This window comes from Choloepus didactylus, chromosome 3 (genome assembly GCF_015220235.1).
Source record: "Choloepus didactylus isolate mChoDid1 chromosome 3, mChoDid1.pri, whole genome shotgun sequence".
Taxonomy (NCBI): domain Eukaryota; kingdom Metazoa; phylum Chordata; class Mammalia; order Pilosa; family Megalonychidae; genus Choloepus; species Choloepus didactylus.
The window spans coordinates 205,859,415-205,880,728 of record NC_051309.1 but is presented as its reverse complement, the minus strand read 5'-3'; the positions used below and the strand labels follow the sequence as shown (position 1 = coordinate 205,880,728).

The 21,314-nt window shown below is 34.5% G+C and overlaps 1 protein-coding gene across 14 annotated transcripts in view; it reads left to right on the top strand.

Moving 5' to 3' along the window:
- Nucleotides 1-409: 409 nt before the first annotated feature.
- PCM1 (pericentriolar material 1) overlaps nt 410-21,314 on the top strand; it is a 126,443-nt gene continuing 105,538 nt past the window's right edge. For 4 of the 14 annotated variants that reach the window (XM_037831213.1, XM_037831212.1, XM_037831207.1 and 1 more), the window contains exons 1-6: nt 8,324-8,342; nt 8,682-8,799; nt 11,911-12,156; nt 13,183-13,452; nt 14,135-14,305; nt 14,489-14,605. In XM_037831213.1, coding sequence (XP_037687141.1) covers nt 8,704-8,799; nt 11,911-12,156; nt 13,183-13,452; nt 14,135-14,305; nt 14,489-14,605 — 900 coding nt within the window. In that variant the 5' untranslated portion in view covers nt 8,324-8,342; nt 8,682-8,703. Of the gene's footprint in view, nt 801-2,344; nt 2,415-8,320; nt 8,343-8,681; nt 8,800-11,910; nt 12,157-13,182; nt 13,453-14,134; nt 14,306-14,488; nt 14,606-21,314 lie in introns of those variants that run through there. The other 10 variants (XM_037831218.1, XM_037831216.1, XM_037831221.1 and 7 more) reach the window with 8 other exon arrangements.

Genomic DNA, 21,314 nt, shown 5'->3' with positions numbered 1-21,314 from the left:
CACTGATTAGCTTATACGACGTCTGGCAAGCTGCTTCTTCAGTGTGAAATTAGGAGGCTGTAGATTGTAAGGGCTTTCGTTTTCATCCCTTTGTGACCGGATGTTGGCCCGCAGGAAATAGAAAGGCGATCCGAGTCTTTGCCTCTTTTCCGGTACCAGCTGATGCTAACACCCCCAAGGAAAACGAGACCACTCCTCCGCTCTTTTCTGACATCCCGAACAGGTCTAGTGCGGCATCAATCTACTTCCGCACAAGCCTCCAGCCCCTCTTTCTACAGTAAGCGCTGGGGAGCGCACAGCCTACTGGGAGTTGTAGTCTTCCTCTTCGTGGTAGGCGTGCCCTCATAACCCGAGGTCGAGCTGGCATTCTGGGATATGTAGTCTCTGGTTGTTCGTTTGTGTATTCGGCGCCGGGCTAAAGAGTCAGAGGCGACAACACAGACTCCCGCGGTCACATGACTCCAGTCTAGAGCGTTTCTTGTCTTGTGGCTCTCGCCCCCGCGAGTTCTCGCCCCCCCGCGCGGCCGTTGCCGAGGAGACGGCGCATGTCTAACCTCGCGTCGCCCCCTCTGCAGTCCCCCGCCCCTCTTCTCCCACCACAATGAGATCCTAAGATGGCGGTGGCTGCGGCGGTTGGCGCTGAGTAGCTAAGGTAGAAAAGCCGGCCATTGGGCCCTAGAAAACCAAGGAACTTGTGGACCCTTCCTGCTGTGATTTCTGAGGCAGGACTGCGGTTTGTGGCGAGTCTTGGGGACTCAACGGTACTTCATCCTCGGCAGGAGTGGCTGCTTCGTTTACAGGTAATGCCTGCGCGTCCCCAGGCCTTGGCAATCGAGAGCAGCGCGCCGTAGGGGCGGGTGAGCAACGGCGGTAGGACACTTGGTCTTGTTAGGCCTGGCCACGGGCCCACGCCTTCTCTGTTGGCTCCTGGGCCGTTTTGCTGTTTGCTTCACGGCCCTTAGGTAGATAGTCTGCCCTTTTCTCTAGGGACCGACCGGCACGCTCTCGGGTGAGCATTTAGGGACGCTTTGGCTACTGCGGAATCCCTTCCCCGCCCATTTCTTTTTCTGGTTGGGTAGAGGAGGCTGCTTTGCGTCCGAGGGCGCCAGGAATATACCCCCTTGGGGGTGGAGGAAGCGGAGAGGGGGCTGTGGTTTGGCTGCCGGGGGTCGAGTTCTCACGGAAAGAGGCCTCCATGGCCCAAGTCCCCGTCACTGTGCCCCTCCCCTCGAATTCCATTCTGTGAGACTCTCGGTGTCCAGAGTTTTGGATGGACTGTAAGGATGAAGAGCAGAACGACTCTTAGAGTTTGCGTTGGTCTGTTAGCAGCGGGATTTCTGCTGTCTGGGGTATTCTTAGAGCAGAAGAGCCGGAGGAAGTATTCCTGACTTTGGCTAAGAGGTGGTTTTATTTGCTAAAAAAATAAAAGTTAATTTAATAGCACACCCTCCCTCCCACTCCTTACTGCGGATCCAGTTAAAATGAGCCTAGAATCGGGAAAAACTAAATGCTAAATGGGGTTCGGGAAACATTGCTTGCTCTGCAGAAACTGGTGTTGACAGATTAGGCATTAGGCCTGTCTAGGGAGGCGGAATATCTGAATTTTTCATCCTGCGGCCCACTCCACCATAGCTGGCCTTGTCTGAATGGTTTTTATAGCCGGGCTGAGGTCTGTGTGGTATGTCGTCGGGTGACGGGTCGTGTTTTGGCGCTAGATGAGGCGGGCTTTCTGGTTGCCTCTACCACCCCCACCCGATAACCGCTTTCCAGACTCCGCCTTCTCTTATTCTCTGGTTACTGGAGTGGGTGTTAACGGAGCTTCGGGTGCACCTGCTCCTTTCTTTCCCGATCACCTTCCCTGCGAGGTCTACTGAGAACCATTCTAATATCGAGTTTTGGAACTGAAGGTAAAACCTGTGTTTTTATGTAGTGACAGTTTATTTTATTATGAAGTGGATAGCTTTTAAATAAGGAAACATTATTTTCATCATCAGATGGACAATTTTTGAATAGTTTTGCAGGGAGTTGACTGGATCAATTATGAGAGTGAACTTTGGCATGGATCTTTAAAAGATAATTAGGGTTAACCATTTTTTTATATTCCAAAGTAGATATTAAGATACCACTTTTCTCCTTGGTGGGATCTTACAGATTTGGGTAGTCTGAACGCATATCACATTGTTTCCCAAAAAGACTAAGGTAACTTGAATTTAAAATATTGTTAAATTGGAATTTTTTCCCCTTGTCTTAAGTTTTCTGAACTTATTTTAGGTCGTAAATACATAAAATTTCTGTACTTCATAGTGTAAGTAAAGAATTTACTAATTTTTTTTTTAATCATAAGCAGGCAACAGCTTTGAAGTGTGAGCAGGAGAGGAGCTGTTTTTAAGGTGCAAAAACTAGTTTCTAAACAGGTAATATATCATCATTATGTATATTATTATCCTTTGTATTTATATTATTTTGCAGGAAGACTTTATGGTGGAGACTGCTATCAAAAAGACTGCTGTCAAAAAGACCACTGCATGATTGAGAGCTTTCTTTACTTAGTAAACAGTTGGGGTTTGCTGCCCTGTTTGCCCTGCTTCTTTGGCATGCCACTTTGGTCTACTTTCATACCCCCATTGGAGAAAAATAATATGATTCCTAATTATTAAATATTAGAATGGTTTATTCAGTACTTTTTAAAATTTCTTCTTCAAAATTCACAGTTTCTTCAACCCATTTGAGTTTAAATTTGTCCTGCAACTATTTCGGTAGACTCTCTTTCCAAATCCATTTACTCTCAAGTCATCTTAAATCATCTTCTACCTATGTTTTAATTTGTGGTTTATGATTTGTTTTTTGTTGTTGTTGTTTTCTGCATGAATTCCTCTATTTTTTGAGCTTGTTATGCATACTATTAACTGATATTCTGGTTTTATTTTTGGATATCTAAAGTTCTCTTAGAAGAAGTGTTCCATAGAAGAAATAATAAGCATTAATTAAATAAGAATGATCTGCAAATAGTATCTTCATGAATCTGGGAGAAAAGAAGAATAGCATCTTTTAGAGAGGATTTCCAAGGACATTATGCTTTTAGGGGAATTGAGATTTTATTGAAGCCAAAGAAGTAGGAGGAATGTTTGGAAATGGATGGGGGATGTACAGGGAGATTGTTCCTAATAGTCCACTGGAAGAGGATAGTAGGAGGAGCTGTTATCAGTGAGCACAGGATGCAGTGTCAGTGAAGATAGGGATTTGAGATTGATGGAGGTAGCAGGGCCTACTGATTTACCTAAGGAGGTATATGCGAATAATGATAAGGAAATAAATGATAGATTTTGGATATAAATTGGAGGGAGGGAGGGGTCATAGCAAGCAGGATTTTGTGTGTTGGGAGATTAACTGGCCTTAATGTTCTCACTTGCATTAGTAGAAAACAAGGATATAGTCAACAAATTGTGCTGGTGTGAAAATATTCTGAGTAAAGTAACTCTTCATATGATAGACCTAATGCACTGCTTAGTACATAGTGATGTCTCATCACATTCTTGTTGATTTATATTGAGTGTTATATTTTGTTGAAATTTTGTTTATCTCTCAGTCTTCAGTATCTTAAAAGTTTTAGTTCTTTAATTTAGAGGGGGTAATTATAGAGGTATCTTTTAAAGTTCTAGGAAATTATTAAAGTGTAAAAACTGAAAGAGCTGTGGAAAAGATCCTGTTTTTAGATGCTTGACAGTCCTAATTACAGGGGAGAAATTGAGAAACTCCTCAAATGAAACTTTGACTGAACAATGTATAATTTCAAGTACTTAGGCATTTTCTTCTGTTTCCATTAAAAGTGCTTAGGTATACTGGGTGTTTGGTTCTTATGTCTGAAGTGACATTTCCCAAATAATAATAACCTGTTGAAAACTTACAGTAACATATGAAATACCAGCTTTGTTTATTTTGACTTCAAGTAGATATTCAGGGGAAAAAAAACTTTACTTTCTACATTATTTTATTTGGGTAATGATTATCTTATCATACCCTCTTCCTTGATTCTGCCCTCCCCTGTTAAATATCAGTATTCTTCAAGTTTCAGTCTTCTTGTACTCATCTCTTCCTTGGGCCCTCTCAGCTATTTCAAGTGCTGTTGTAAGTGGATGACTTGCAAATTTCTCTCTAGTCCAGATTTCTCTGAAGACCTAGGTAGGTATTTGTCCACTAGACAAATTCATATGCACCTCAAACCCACCCAGCATTTCTAACACTGAACTCATCATCTCCTTCTCTCAACATCAAAAACCTGCTCCTTTTCTAGTCACTTTGAATATATCATCATCTACCCAGTTGCTCAAGCTAGAAACCAAGGATTCGTCCTTCAGCTCTTCCCTTGCTTCCTTATCCCCCACAAGTCCTATTGATTCTGTCACAGAAATCTTGCTTTAATTGGTCCGCTTCTCCTTAGTCTTTTGATTATTGGCAGTCTTTCTGTACTTCTAAATGATAGATTATATTAATGTATACACAGAATAAAATTTATAGAAGTCTACCTTTTAAAAATGTTTGATATCATCATTAGGTTATTAGATATTGTTTCACTGTACGGCAATTATAATAGACAAAATTGTTTATTTTATAAATTTAATGGACAAGACCTTAGTAAATGGTCTTCTAAAAAGATTTTTAAAAATATTTTATCTATTTTTCTCAAACTAATTTTAATATACAGTTCTAAATTGTTTTAGAAACTTATTTTAATAATTTTGAAAGTTATTGGCCTATAAATAGATCTTCAAAACAAGCTCTGCATTTTAGGAAGAATCTATCATAATATAAGAATAGAATAGAAAATATCCTTTCTCCAAATATATTCTTAATAGATTTATGTTAAAGTAAGCTTCCTCTGTTACTGCATTGATAGAAAGTGTTACGTACCCAGTTTTAAGGAAAAATTGATATGTAAGAATTTTTACTTAAATTCTTTAATATTTCACTCTCCTTTGCCTTTAGTATTTTCAAATAGATTAGCTCCTCTATTGCATATGTAGTTTTTTGAGCTCTTATTCTTTAATATTACAAATTATGTCAGTATATATGTGGAAAATAGTAGTTGAGAAATGTTTCATTTAAGTGGATCATTGCAGTTCACTAGACAGACCCTCTGCGAATACCAGTTCTTTTTAAAAGTTTTTAAATATATTTCTAGTATTAAAAAATATTGTAAAGATATTTTGTGGAAATGTATGACAGAAAAAAGAGGAAAAGCTATCATATTCTTACCTTATATCCAAAAGTTGCTCTCATGCTAGCATTTTAGTATATATTCTTTTTTTTTTAAATTAGTGTGTATAGTATTTTCCATAGTGATTTTTTTCTTGTTATTTGAGTTTTTCCAGCTTCCATAATGATATATTTTGAAGGATATTTAGTATTCCATCCCGTCGATGTAGGACACCTTGCTTAATGACATTTATTTTATTGTTTGACATTTGGTTTTTATCAATTTACTAGTTATAGCAATTTCTTTCATTATACCTTTCCTGTATTTAAGGTTGTTTTCTTAGATTAGATATGGTAAGCTAGAATTACTGGGTCAAAAACTCAGTTTCAGCTCTTGATACGGTACTGCCACAATGCTTTCCAGAAAAGTTATACCAGTTTATAATCTTACCTTAGTATATGAGGGTTCTAGTTTCTCTTTACCATCATCATAGGTAATGGTATGCAGTTGGACTTTGTTATTGATGTTTTTATTTTCTATTTACCAATTTCTTCTTTTGTAAATTGCTGCTTCTTATTTTTTCTTGAGTTTTTTAAAAAAAAATTTTAATTCTTTATATAGTAAAAGAATTAACTGTTTATTTCATATTTCTTTCAGACTTGTTCCCAATTTGTTGTTAAACTGTTCTCAGCATACTGAGGATTGTTTTGTAATAAAATCTGTTGTACCTTTTCCTTTTTATGTCTTTGGCACCTACTAAATTTAGTAAGTTCTCTGTCCTTTAAGTACATTCTTTTTTTTTCGGTTGTCTATTTGATTTTTTTCTCGTTTACATATTGCTTATCAACTGACTACCTTGGTGTTCTGGTATAAGGCAAGGCCTTTGTCAATTGGGAGAGAATTAAGTGCTGATGCTTTCATGTATCCATTGCATATTGTGAATTAATTTATTTTCTTTGTGTCTGGAATGGTAGTGGGTATGTACCATCCTTGGGAGAATTAAGAAAATAGTCACTCAAATTATTTTTCTATGTCCTGTGATTGAGATGAAGAATCCCAGTTATGAAAGACTGTTAAAGTTCTGTATACATTTTTTTTAGAATTGATAGCAAATCATCCATCAGTTGAATAATCCTACCTCATAGAATTGTTTTGAGGATTAAATGATAGAATGCACATGAAATATTTACCATAGTACATGGCATAAAGTAAGCAAAGTAAATGTTAACTATGATTAATTTTTCTCATTACATTTTTCTCATTGTGCATACATTTAAGGATGTTCTTTCTTGGGCTGGTATTAATTTAAGCATATAGACATTCATTGTGGTTGAATATTGTGGACTGGTTTTTTACCCTTCTGATCTCTTCTGCTACTGTTGATTTTGTTTTTCAGATATTTAAATTATTTTTCTGACTTGTTTATTTCTTCTGGATGAATTTTAGAATCCTTTTGTCATGTTCCAAGAAGAATCCCAGTGGAATTTTTATTGGAATTATATTAAATCTATGTATTTAGAAAAATTGGTATGTTTGCAGCACTTAGTCTTCCCATCAGGGAAGATTGTTTGTTTTTCTACTTACTGAAGTTTTTTCTTACATTGCTTTATAGGGTTTAATAGCACTTCTTGACAAAAGGCAAAATCCTTGTTACATTATTCCTAGGTATTTTATATGTTTGTCACTATTGTAAGTGGCATCATTTTTCCCCATTATATTTTCTAAGTGGTTATTGTGATGTTTTGAAATGCTCTAGATTTTTAATGCATTTTCATTATAAGAATACCACTTTTTCTCTTTTTCATTATTAATATTTCTTTTGTTTTGTTTTGTAGAACTTTCAAAATAATGCTAAATAATTGATAGATGGCATCCTTATTTTGGTGTGTGTTTTAGTAGGGATATAGCTGTATCTTTTAGAAATAACAGTAGCTACTGATTTAAAATATACTTCTTTTCAACTCTTTACAAAATATATTAAGGTAATACATGCTCATTGTAAAAACAGCATAATAATATATAATATTATAAGTAAGTGTCAGTCTATTTCTCCGTTTGAAGATTTTTCAAATGTGTTCAATTTTAAAACATCACTTTTTATTTTGAGATGGTACAATTTAACTTGCTGTGCAATATGTTGATGTAATATATTCTATTCGGTATCCTAGCACTAGAACATTTATGGGGTAAAACTACTTTGTACTTATTGATAAGCCTTTTAATAACAAGCTGTAGTGAATGGGGTGAGTTAGGACTTAGAATCAAAGCAACTTAGATTTTGCATCCTTTTTTTTTTTTACTTTTTTTTTTAGCTGAATGATCTTAGCAAAATTATTTAATTCCTTTGAAAATTGGTTTTATTGTTTGTGAAATGGGGTGCCTCCTCTAACCCAGATGTCTAATGGCTTTCCCTGCCCCTTAAATTTTAGATGAAATTATCTTAACCTCTTCTCTTTCACTCAGCTCTCCTCCGTCTTACCCTGTACAATTCCACAGGCAGTGGAAGCACAAGATTATATAGCAATCTTGTTTCCTCATGGTCATCTCAGATTCTGAACCTCTGCTTCTACCGTTGCTGCTTCTGTTTCACATTTTTTGATCCAGGGATGAAATTCAGTCTCCCTTCCTTGATTTTTACATACGCAAGCAAAAATCCCTCTTTGTTTTGTTTCATTTTTTTAGGGAGCGTTTGTCAATTTGGCTGACTTTATTGACATTTTAGGGAAAGCTGTGAGGTAGCAGTAATATAAATAATTAAAAATAAGGCAGTAAGCATCACTATTCTTAAAATGTTTTTTGGCCACATCGCTCTTGGATTTTACTGGCCCTTCACCCTACCTGTTTCTCTCTATATACCTTCTTTTCATCTTGCTTACCATTCTGATGTACCTTCCTTCTTATTACAACCAAAACTCTCCTTGTTTCATATAGAGCATTTCTACCTTCTTTTAATCTTGGACACAAAACTAATGCCCAGGCATCGCCTTTGTTCCAAGTTCATTGTCAAAACAAAGACAGTTTCTTCCCTAAGTGAAGTTCTCATTCTAGCTGTTAATAACTCTCTTTCTTTTTCCTTATGCTACCTTTTAGGACTGTGTGGAATAAATTAAAGAAAATAACCTTAAAGCATGGCAGGCCAGTACATACAGTGGGTATTCAGTGGTTTTCCCTCCCCTCTGCCCCAACATCCTAGCTACTTAATTTTGCTGTATTTTAATTGAGGTTCAGTGCTCATAAGATATCCTTAAACTGTTATACCATTAGCTTCGATCAAGTCAATAATCAAGCTTGATTCAGGTCTCAGTGTTAAGAGTTTCACATTAATCATAATATGCCTACAGCAGCTAAATCAATTTGTGATGTGTGGTTGTTGATGCCTCTTTTTATCTCATAAAATCAACTTTATATTGCTACGCTTCATGCAATGATTTAAAAATTGAAGTTTGTTTTTATGTGTTGAAAGGCTTGGTTGTTACTTGTTTTGCAGAAAAGTAATCAACAAAGCCAGTATGGCCACAGGAGGAGGTCCTTTTGAAGAAGGCACCAATGATCAGGACTTACCTAACTGGAGTAATGAGAGTGTTGATGACCGACTCAACAATAGGGTATAGTATCTTATTGACAGTGTGTTGTTAACTACTAATTTTAAAATGTGACTTTTCCCTGACTTAACTAAATCTAACTCACTGAAACTCTGTATTAACACATTTCTCTCTGCCCCCCAAAACTTGAAGGGACCGTTGGCTATTAGTTATATTCCTGTGAAGACATTTGCTGCACATAACAGAAATCAACTTGAGTTAGCTTTAGCCAAAAAAGGAGACTTTAAAGCCGCTTTATTGAATACAGATAGGTTTTAGGAAGATATTAGAAAAAAGAATTGGAAAATCCTCAAGAATTATTTTTTCACTCCTTGACTCTGCTTAACACAACTTTGTATTCACAGAGCAGCCTTTTTACCTTTTCAGACCCACTTGATGGGCTGCCCCAACATTCTAAAGTATACCATTATGGCTGTAATTATTTACTGCTGAGTTGTATTTTAGTTCCCAGTTTGAAACTTTAAAAAAGGATTATCCCAATTTGGATGCCTCTTTTCCAGTCATCCCTGGTCAGGATGGCATGGGGTAAGTAGTGTAGATGTTGGAACATTGATTGGGATGGATGGACAGAACTCAGAGAAAGGAGTTTGTTATAAATGAGGAAAATATCCCAAAAGGTTTTAATTCTAATAGTAATCAAAATATTTTTCCAGTATGGACAAGGTGAGAATTTATAGACTTTTTATTTGAATGAGTTTGGTTATATGGGTATAACTAAGTAAATAAAAATGTTTTCTAGTTACAAAATTAAGCATTTGTTGTCATTCCGTATCAGATGTTATCATGTAGTACATAGTTGTCTATAAAAAGTTAAGAAATAATAAGTATGTTTATTATCTACTTAATGCTAGGCACTGTGCTAGATGTTTTACATGTTTTTTTAAATTCAGTTTTATTGAGATACATTCTCATACCATACAGTCACCCACAGTGTACAATCAGTTGTTCATAGTGCCATCATATAGTTGTGCATTCATCACCACAGTCAAGTTTTGAACATTTTCATTACTTCAAAAAATAAATTAATAAATAAAAAGTAAAAAAAAGAACACCTAAAACATCCCATCCCACCCATCCCACCCTATTTTTCATTAAATTTTCATCTCCATTTTTCTACTCATGTGTCTGTACACTGGATAAAGGGAGTATGAGCCACAAGGTTTTCACAATCACAGTCATACTGTGTAAGCTGCATAGTTAATGCAGTCATCTTCGGGAATCATGGCTTCTGGGTTGCAGTTCAACAGTTTCAGTTATTTCCTTCTAGCTATTCCAATACACTAAAAACAGCTATCTATATAACACAAAAGAATAATTTCCAGAATGACCTCTCAACTCCATTTGAAATCTGTCAGCCACTGAAACTTTATTTTGTTTCATTTCACTTCCCCCTTTTGGTCAAGAATGCTTTCTTAGTCCCATGATACCATGTCTAGGCTCATCCATGGGAGTCTTGTTCCATGTTGCCAAATAGATTTACATTCCTGGGAGTCATTTACATGTTATTTTTTAATCCTATATTAAAGATGATATTAAAAGTGTGTTATTTTTAGAGATTAAGAAACAAAGTCTATAGGAAGTTAAGTAAATTGCTTAAAGTCACACAGTGGAGCCATCAGAAAACAGTAATTACTTTAGAATTCAAGTTGACTCCTCATCTCTCCTGTTTTTATCTTGCATACTGCATTTAAAGGAGGCCAATAAAGGAATCTATAATTTATTTTACTCTTCAATTTATAAATAGTGACCAACCATTTTTTAAAATGCTTTTGAAAATAGATTTTGAAAATTGCAGAATTGAGGTTTGGGGATTTGTATTCGTTAATGGTCTGTGATAGGAAAGTAATATTTTTTGAAGGACAAATGAATTTAGGATAGATCTAATGAGGGAACAAGAGGATTAATAGAAGTAAACAATTTTCCGTAGCTATATTTATGTGGAAAATGCTTAATTTGTTGTTTTAACTTTAAGATTGACCAAATGTGTGAAATGTGTGTTTTGTTTTTTAAATTAATAGACTATTTTTCAGAGCGGTTTTATGTTTACAGAAAATGTATCAGATAGTACAGAGAATTCCCATATACCCTTGTTTTCCAGTTTCCCTTATTATTAACTTCTTTCATTAGTGTGGTACATTTGCTAAAACTGATGAACAGTACTGAAATACTGTTATTAACTGAAGTCCATAGTTTATGTTAGGGTGATCTCTTTGTGTTCTTTGGGTTTTGACAAATACCTAATGCCATGTATCGACCATTACTGTATTATACAGATTAGTTTCACTGCCCTAAAAATGTCCTGTGCTCCCCCATTCATCCCTCTCCCCATATCCCTAGCAGCCAATGATTTTGTTTTTTTTTGTACCTATAATCTTGCCTTCCCACGAATGTCATATAGTTAAAATCAAACTGTGTAGCCTTTTCAGACTGGATTCTTTGACTAAGCAATACGCATTTAAGGTTTCTGCTTGTCTTTTTGTGACTTGATAGCTTGTTTCTTTTTTTTTTTTAAAGCAGTTTTCTTGAGATATTCACATACCATACAATCCATACAAAGTATTCAATCAGTGGTTCACACTATTATCACGTAGTTGTGTATTCATCACCACAATCAATTTTAGGACATTTTCATTACTCCAGAAAAATAACCCTAGCATCCAAACCCCATTTCCCCTCTATTTTTGACCCTTACCATTGGTATAGTACATTTGTTACTGTTGATGAAAGAATATTAAAATATTACTGTTAACTATAGTCCATAGTTGGCAGTAGGTACATTTTTCCCCATGCACCACTCTTATTAACTCCGTGTTAATAGTGACATACATCTGTTCTACTTCATGAAAGAACATTTTTATATTTATACTACTAATCACATCGTACACCACAGGGTTCACTGGGTTATACAATCCCATGTTTTATCCTCTAGCTTTTCTTCTAATGACATACATGACTCTAAACTTTTGTTTCAGTCACAATCACTCACATATTCCAGTGACACTCATTATAATGTGCTGTCATCATCTCTATCCATTTCCAAATATTTAAAGCATACCAAATTATTTCCCTGCTTTGATAGAGTCCAGATTTACTTTTGCTTTTACTTTTTTAAAGGATTGGGGTGGCCAACAGAAGAAGGCAAATAGACCATCAGAAAAGAATAAGAAAAAGTTTGGTGTAGAAAGTGATAAAAGGGTAACTAATGATATTTCTCCGGAGTCATCACCAGGCGTTGGAAGGCGAAGAACAAAGACTCCACATACATTTCCGCACAGTAGATATATGACTCAAATGTCTGTCCCAGAACAAGCAGAATTAGAGAAACTTAAACAGCGGATAAACTTCAGTGATTTAGATCAGGTTTGTGAATTATTTTAAAAATAAAGTTATGAGTATGGGAAAGACTTGAAATGTTAGTTTGTCTTAAGAATATAAAACTGAGTCATTTATTTACTTTTTTTTTTTCATTTCTGTGCATATGGAAAGAATTTTGACAGTTGATCAATGGTGGTATTACTGTGTGATTTGGAGGAAAGTAAAGTATTATTTCTAAACTTGCTGAGGACAAGTTTCTCTGGACTCTTATTACTGTGCTATGTGACTAATTTAAAGGATTTTATTATGAAACTAAACTTTGCATGTTAGAAACTGAATAATACTGCTTTTAAGCAAATGAAAAGATCCAACTTAGTATATTTATCATTGGAATATGGTGGTTTACCACAAATTTAGAATAAAACTATGGCTTGCATTTTTAATCACTGAAATATAATTTAGAGCGAAAAGCAAGTAGAAATGATGGACTCTTTCTCTTGACAAATATTCTACTGTGAAGTCTGTGCTTGGCAAAAATAAATAGGTTTCCAAATATGCATGAAGATTAGATTCAAGTCTGGTATGATGATGGTGATGCTAGTGTATCATTTGGTCATCTGTTTACTAATTACTGAATTCTTACTGTGCTAGGCACTAAGCTGAGTATTTTTTAAGACAGTACTTCGTATAACACATCTTTAGACTGATCCTCATATTGTTAACATTGATTCCTTGGGTCCAAAGCCTGTAAAAATTCTGTGAACAAGTAAGAATCTCAACATGAGTTATAGATAAGGTCCATAGTCCTAGTACTTCATTTAGACTAATATTGTTCATATTCATGAATTGAATTGTCTCTCACAAAATAAGAAGTAGGAAATGCTAATCGAAATTAGTTATTTTTGAAAAAGAATTTTATAGATCGGAAGCTATTTCAAATCTAACTCTGAACCTGTTCATGCATACCTCCTGAATCAATACCTGATAGTGAAACTAAGAACACTGAAAAAGATTTTTTTAATTTGTTGAAAAATTAATGTTCATGGGATTTGGTGTCTTTTTCATATATAGAGAAGCATTGGAAGTGATTCTCAAGGTAGAGCAACAGCTGCTAACAACAAACGTCAACTTAGTGAAAACCGAAAGCCCTTCAACTTTTTACCTATGCAGATCAATACTAACAGAAGCAAAGATGCTGCTACAAGTCCTCAAAAGAGAGAAACTATTGGATCAGCACAATGTAAAGAGTTATTTGCTTCTGCTTTAAGTAATGACCTTTTGCAAAACTGTCAAGTCTCTGAAGAAGATGGGAGAGGAGAGCCTGCGATGGAGAGTAGCCAGGTGATGAAATTTGTGTTTCTTTTAATCTTTGCTTTCACCTCATAGTGTAAACATTAAGATTAAAAAACAAAACTTATATTTGGTTATACACATAGGAATTTTATTTAGGTGAGATTAAAGTACTTCCATGACTTTCCTCATTAATCTACCGTTTTTATTCAGCATAGAGTGAATTTCTCGTTATCCAAAATGATTGTAGAAGTGAGATATTCAGGTTAATGAAGATTTCTTTTTGTCTGTCACATACTATGTTGCCAATTTTTAATAAAGGAAAGGGGAACAATTAATAGATTGTTATAATTTTAAATTATGATAAAATATTTTTGAAAAGTGCTTTCAAATCTTTTATATATCTTTATATTTTCTATTTTTGTAAATTAATTTAGTCATACATAATGAGTTTAGTTTACCATTCTATAAATAAAAATTTTCAGGTAATACAAATTAATGTTGAAATTTATTTTGAAATTAACATTAATTAGAAGTTAGTGTTACCAACTCTGTTGATTAAGTTCTAAATTTGATTCAGATTTTTTGCATGTATGTATACACACAATAAACCCAAAAGTATCTCCAATTATTATCTTTGAAATACAAAATCTGTAACACTGTTGCCAACAAATTACGTGCAGTTTTATATATTGTTTACTTTCTTGCTTTTAAAAAATTATTTTCCTTGCAGATTGTAAGCAGGCTTGTTCAAATTCGTGACTATATTACTAAGGCTAGTTCTATGCGGGAAGATCTTGTAGAGAAAAATGAAAGATCTGCTAATGTGGAGCGCCTTACTCATCTTATAGATCACCTTAAAGAACAAGAAAAATCATACATGAAATTTCTTCAAAAAATCCTTGTGAGTTTTGGATCTTTTAAACAATGTATTGGGTTGTTTTTCTAGTTTACTTTGTACATATGCTAATGACATTCTGGTGCTACCCCAGAGGAATTTACTTATTTTCAAAAAATCGTGCCATCCATGATAACATTTTCTTGCCCTTTTTATAGTTGTATGATTTATACCACTAAAATATTTCAGGCTAGAGAAAATGAGGAGGATGATGTTCGGACTATAGATTCAGCTGTGGGATCTGGTTCTGTAGCTGAGAGCACATCGCTAAACATAGATGTGCAGTCTGAGGCTTCAGATACCACGGTAAGCAGCTTTTTGGTAATTAAACTGCTGGAAATGAAGATTTAAAATTTTTTCCCAGTTTTCCATTTTATGGGTATTCCTTATTGAAAAGTGTGTTGCAGGGAAGAGACCCTCAAATTGTTAATGCTGTATACTTTTAAACATGGAAATTTATTAATGTTAAAAATAGTTTCATTGAATGATTTGGAAACCTACTTTTTGATCTTCAGCTTACAGAAACATTTTTCTGGTTTGTTTTATTAAATACAGCTTTACTAATTTTAAGAGGCGTTCAGAAAATTAAAACCTGTCACAGGTATTAAGGGTATGATTATACACTGTCATTAGCATTTACTTAGCACATAGTCTCTTGAAAAGTCTCCAAGTTTATTTGCTGTTGAAAACTTATTTTAAAGCTATTAGGAGTTTTCATTTCTCATTCTCTTAGCTTGGGACTGGAAAAATCAATGATTGAGAAATTAAGGTGCAAGATTAGAAAATGGGACAGCATAGCATTTACATTGTAACTTACAGTGAGAAAAATATTAAAATTTCTGATTCTGCGAAATGAAATTTATCAAAATACTGTGAAACAAAGAACTACCATATAACCCAGCAGTCCTACTTCTTGGTATATATCCAAAAGAATCGAAAACAGGGATTCAAGTTGATACTTGTATACCAGTGTTCATAGCAGTTACTACTTACAATAGCCAAAAGGTGGAAACTCCCCAAGTGTCCATCAACAGATGAATGGATAAACAAAAAAATATATACAGTGGAGTATTAAATTATTAAAAGGAATGAAGTTCTAATGCATGCTACAACATGGGTGACCCTTATGCAAGTGAAATAAGCCAGACACAAAAGGACAAATATTACATGATTTCACTTATGGAATAGGCCAATTCATAGAGACAAGAGATATATTAGACATTTCCAGGTGCTGAGAGGAGGAAGGAATGGGGAGTTATTGCCTCATGGATACATAGTTTCTGTTTAGGGTGATGAAAAAGTTTTGGAAATATATAGTGATGATTGCACAACATTGTGAGCATAATTCTGCTGAATTGTATGCTTAAAAATGGCAAATTTTCTTAACTGTCTTTTACCCCCACAAAAAAAAGTCTGCTTATAAGCATTTTTATTTTAACAAATAAGGCTATGATTGTGCAATAGTAAACCTGAAAACCTAATCACCAGTAAAGCTTTTCTTGTGAAATAACAATACATGTTTGTCTTTTGTTTCTGATATGTCCAAAACACCATTCAGCATTAAGAATTTGAGGGTTTGTTTCCTTTAGGTTCTTATCTGCCTCATTTCTCTTCCATGCCCTTCCTGATTTGAGGAGGAAATTTCAAATATTCTTTTAAGTTATTTTCACCAGAAGATACTCAGAGGAAAGGGCTTGATCCAAACATTTGTTGAATAATGGTTTCTGTGATGGAGAAATTATTTTCCAATTTGCAGTGGTGCTGGGATTAATTTTATCCTCACATTTCATTCCTGTAGAAATGGAAGGTTTGGGGAATATGGGTAAAGAAATTCTGTTGGGGAGGGATTGATTATTGTAATTGACAGTAACATATGAAATATTCACCATGATGAGAATTTTTTCATAATGTATGACGTTATAAGCATTGATAAGTAAGATGTAGCAGAATAAGTGATGAAGTATGCTTTGGCAGTTAGTTGAATAGTTTGGAAGTAGCCTAGGGAATAAAACTCGCTTAATTAAGTCACATTCTAGCCTACTGAAACTTAAATGTCTTTACTACCCCTGGGTGGGTGGATTGGTTTTGTGTTTTTTTTTTTAAAAGGTGGACTGGTAAATTTTTTGTATTTATTTACAAGGCTGACTTATATGTTAAACAGGAGTTTTGTTAAGAAATTAATATGCTACACTATTTAATAAATGAGGCATCTTTTAGTCTGAAAATTTGGCCTTGCATTGAGGACAAACCAGGGAATTCAGCTTCACAAGAACAGGTTTCAGACATTGACATTACAAGTCCAAAAGGGAAAGGTGACAGACCTCCTCAGAATGACAGGGAACTGAGGCCTAATAGGAAGTATAGCCGAAAACATGGATTTCCCTCAAAAGTATACTTCACAATATTAACTCTGGAAGTCTCTAAATGAGCACCTGCTTTGTTCATATTTCCTCTTCCTTGTTTGCTTTTCTGTTGTTGCTATTACTCTTAATATATGTATTATTATTAACATGGCTAATTATTATATTGTAATTGGCTTTAGAAAAATATTTTCCCTTAACATTTTTATTTCTTCCTACTTGCTTGTACATCACTTCATTGATTATATGTGGTAGCTGTTCTTAATTGACATTAACAAAGGATTTGAAACTTAATCCTTTTTTTTTTTTTTTTTGCAATTGAGGACTCAAAATAGAACACATTCTTAAATCTTGACCATCTGCTTTTTGTCTGTGATGTTTGTGTTTGTGAATTCAGATGGTAATTTAAATTTTATTCTTATTTCTTATAGTCATTCATTAAAGAAAAAAAAAAAAAACAGGAAGCTACAAACTCTCCTGTCTTTGTAAGAATGAAAAACTTTTATAGTGTTTTTTGGTTTATAGCTTTGTTCCGGTTGGAAACCCCTTCCATTCCTTTTTAAGAAAGATACTTAATTATCCAGTGATTAGTTTGCTAATAGTTTTTGTGGTTTAATTATCCAGTGTTTGTTTTAATTGTTCTTTAAAGGCTTCCAGGAAAAGTTTAAAGAAAAGCATTGAGTAGTTCCATTTAAAACAATTTGAATAAAAATAGGTTTTTTTTGTAACTATTTTTTTTATAAAAGAGTTCATATCCATTTGGCAAGAGCAAATTTCTGTTTTTAATAATTGAGTATAGACAAGACTTATTTCACATGTTTATTACTGGCTTGTTACCTAGGTAGGATCAGTTGTGGTGGTGGTGGTTGTTTTTCCCTGTTGTGTAGATATTTTATATTTTCTGTCTGTGCCTGTTTAAAAATGACACAACCTAACCCTTTCGGTATTTGGGCAGTCTTTTTTCCTTTGGGCTCGCATAAGAATTTGAGAATACAGTTTGAAATCAGTTATAGGAATCTTACTATAGAGTGGTAAGCACATGTTGCCCCAATTTAATAGTAAAGTCGTTGAGTATATTAAAAACAAGGAGAGGAGGAAGTGAACATGAAGCATAATGGGCATCCTTTGGGATTTTTGTTCTTTTTAAGTCTTCTGAATAGTGACAAACAAAACTTAGCAGTTGGTAGGTACTACAGCATAGTATCTGCCAGTTTTACTTTTTTTTTTAAGGCATTGTATTTACTTTAAAAAGCCACTTTACTGTTTTTAAGTTTCTTTGAATAATGTCCTTATAAATAAATATTATTTTCTATTGAACTTGCTTCTTGTAATTTATTCCAATTTGATTCTTTTTCATCTTTTAAAGATTTGTAAGGCTATCCAAGTGTAGTCATATCAGACTGTATATATAAAATGATTTTAGTTTCTCGGAAGAATCGTAATTCTTACCAACTGGCTGTTCTCTCTGTGCTGTGCAGAATCTGTCATTCTCTTCATCCCACCCCCATTCCCTCCTTAGAATCCTTTCAGAATGTAGTATTCTATTACAAGAGTATGAAAAAAAAGTTGAAGTCTTTCCTGAGATTCAGAGCTGGAAACAACTTTGTGGGTTACAGTTTGATATGAGATGATTTATATTCTAGAACTGCCTTTTAAGGGTATTGTCCATTTTATGGACCATATTGTAGACATGATGACATTTTGCATAACTTGAAGGAAAGCCTTCCCTGAGTACCCATGCCCTCATTGTTTTTCTATACCCACCTTTCCCTACCCACCACCACCTAATCTCAGTTCCTAGAGAATTATAAAGTTTTTTTTTTTTTTTTTTTTAAATAGCATGTAGCTTTTGTTGGCTCTTACATTCATCATTTCTAGTTATTTCATGTGGCTGTCCCTGGCTCCCATACTGGTTATGTGTCTTCAGGGTGCTGTTTGTGTCTTACATGTCATCATTTAAGGACTGTCCCAAGCATGTAGTTAGATAGTCAGTTTTGGGGTGGAACGTGTAAAGAACACTACAGTGGAAACTGGGAAACCTGACTTCTTGTAACTGATGTTTGATAAATCACAGCTGTATCTTGGCATATAGTGTCCTCACCTTTCACATGAAATGATTCAAGTGCATACTATTTCAAGTACTTTTAGTTGTAAAAAGATATTTGAATTCATGAATAATTATTGGGGAAACATCAGTTGAATAGAGGAAAGGAAAACTTAGGGTTTTCTGAAATTGAACCATGTCTAAATACAATCTTAGGATTTCATTGTTAGATTGGAGTCGTTCAGGAATCCACACAATGCAGCGAGCCATGGTTTAAGTAGAGAGTTTAAGGTTTATTAGAGGAGGAAAGTAGGTGGGAGCCAGTGAAAAGAAAGAAAGAAAATGGCTCCACTTCTCTATGTGAGAGCAGCATTTTTTAAAAGAAAAACCCACGTTGGATTGGGAGGGTGTTGGCGGGGAAGGGTGACTGCTGAGTGTGTCCTGTGCTTCAACTGGGGGAGTGCTTATCAATTTCTGGGCTGATTGGTTCCTAGGGTTCTGAGCATTATTCTTCTTTGAAATGTAGCTGTGTTATCTATCTAGGGAGAGCAGGCCTTTCTAGTTGTTCATCTTATGGGCATATCTGATCTTGCCTTATCCGCCCCCTGGGGGTCGAGGCGCCACCATGAACAGCCTTGAACAGCCTTTATCCTTTAGTTTATGTCGCACCTGGTTTTTCTGAGATAAGCTGCCGGGTCCCTAGGTCATAAATTCCTCCTATGTACTAGATTCTTTTTCTGGAATCTGACATTCATATCTAAGTTGTTGTTATTTTTAAATCTATAAGGCAAAAATGTAGTTGATGAAAAGGGACTCAGAAAAAGTTTAAGTAAAAAAAATGTGTTTGAAGAGTGGATTTAGTCCTATAGATACTAAATATCATGAGAAGTACCTCTTAATATAATATTACTTTGGCTTCTTTTTTGTATTCCTATTCCTTGTACTAACTTCCTGGCATGTTCTCATCCCTAAATATTTTTATTACTTCTCTTCTTCTCATCATGCCTTTCTTTATACATGATCATAGTTTTGTTCCCCCACCCCAAAAAGCTTTTTAAAGTATTAGTCTGAAACATCATTTACATGGATGCTAAGATTAAGCAGTAGTAAAACTCCACTAATTTTGAAAATTGGTGGAATTCCTTTTTGGATTAGTGTAGTCTGAAAATAATTGCGTTTACTTTAATAAATAACTTAGAATTATTTATAATTGTGATATCAAAGTTTCGCAAATCATCTAATAAGGATTAAAATAATTTTTAAAAGTTTGCTTTTCAAAGGTAAAAATCTCTTTATAATGTTAAGTTGCTTAGTAAACTCATTAAAATTATATAGGTTAAGGTAAATTTGAGTCTAAACTGGGGAGTTGGAGAGATTATCAGTTAGTTGGAGATTTGCATTCTTGGTGGTCTTTTCCCCTGTATGACCTTTTCCATTATTTGCTTTGTTTCCTCTTCCTAATTCAATATTGTTAATACTTTGCTGGAGGAATATTTGATTGATTGCTATCAGCCTGGAGAGATTTTACTGAGTCATTCCATTGAGACCTGTACTTGTCTGTTTTTACATTTTACCAATGAATTTGATGAAATTATGAAAGTATTTTGGCTGAAGTCTGTGAAGGGCTAGCTATTGATGTTAGCCTACCCCCTTCCCTTGATTTTTTTTTTCAAGATGCAAATGTAAATGAAATTTGACAGGAATAAATATAAATGTTAACAAGGTAGCTCCACTTTTGTGTAATAGAGAAATGAGAAAGCAGTAGTTAATTTGAAACGGGGCTTTAGTTTATTAGAAACTCAAGGCAGTAGATAAACTTCCAGTAAATAGTGGCTTAAACAGATTATTTTTGTCCCATGTTCACAAGGCCTAGAAAATAGTCAGTCAAGGGTAGACAGGTTGTGATTGGGCTCCTCTGATGTATATCATATTCTAACCATAGCATCTACTTCCTATATGAACTTACTTTCTTTGAGTACTTAATTCTGTGCCATATACTTACTCATTCACTCATTTTATCGATTCTCAAGTGACATGGTAAAATATTATTACCGTTACTCATTCTGATTCACTGTACTGATGAGTTTCATTTGGGGAGGTAAAGAGAAGAGAATTGATTTTTGCACAGCATTGGTAAGAGATGTCACCCAAAAGGGAGTTCATCTTGAGAAATTTCTTGTGTTCTCCATAATTTCTCCAGGAAGCAAATGTGCATAGGAACATCAGGTCAGTGTATTTCTACTTTCAAAAGAAAATAATTGAACTTCTTTACTCTATATTGTATCTTTGGGGAAGAATCACTCATTTAAAACCTGTATAACCCTAACCAAAATTGTGTGGCAGTGCAAAATTTAAATTGACTAAGTATAACAAATGTGCAGGGTTGAAGGGTAAAATATTTTATAAAAATATTAAGTAAAATCATTGAATTTCTAAAATATAAGACTTTTTAAAGTTGGTAAATTGGTGGTGAAAATGCCATTATGATATACTTTAAATGCACAATCTGGCTTATATTGTTTGGGGGCTGTATTTAAATTTGTTTCTTTGCTTAATTGACTTTCCTTTTTTTCTTATGTTGCTATTTTGAATAGTTTCATGATTAACATTT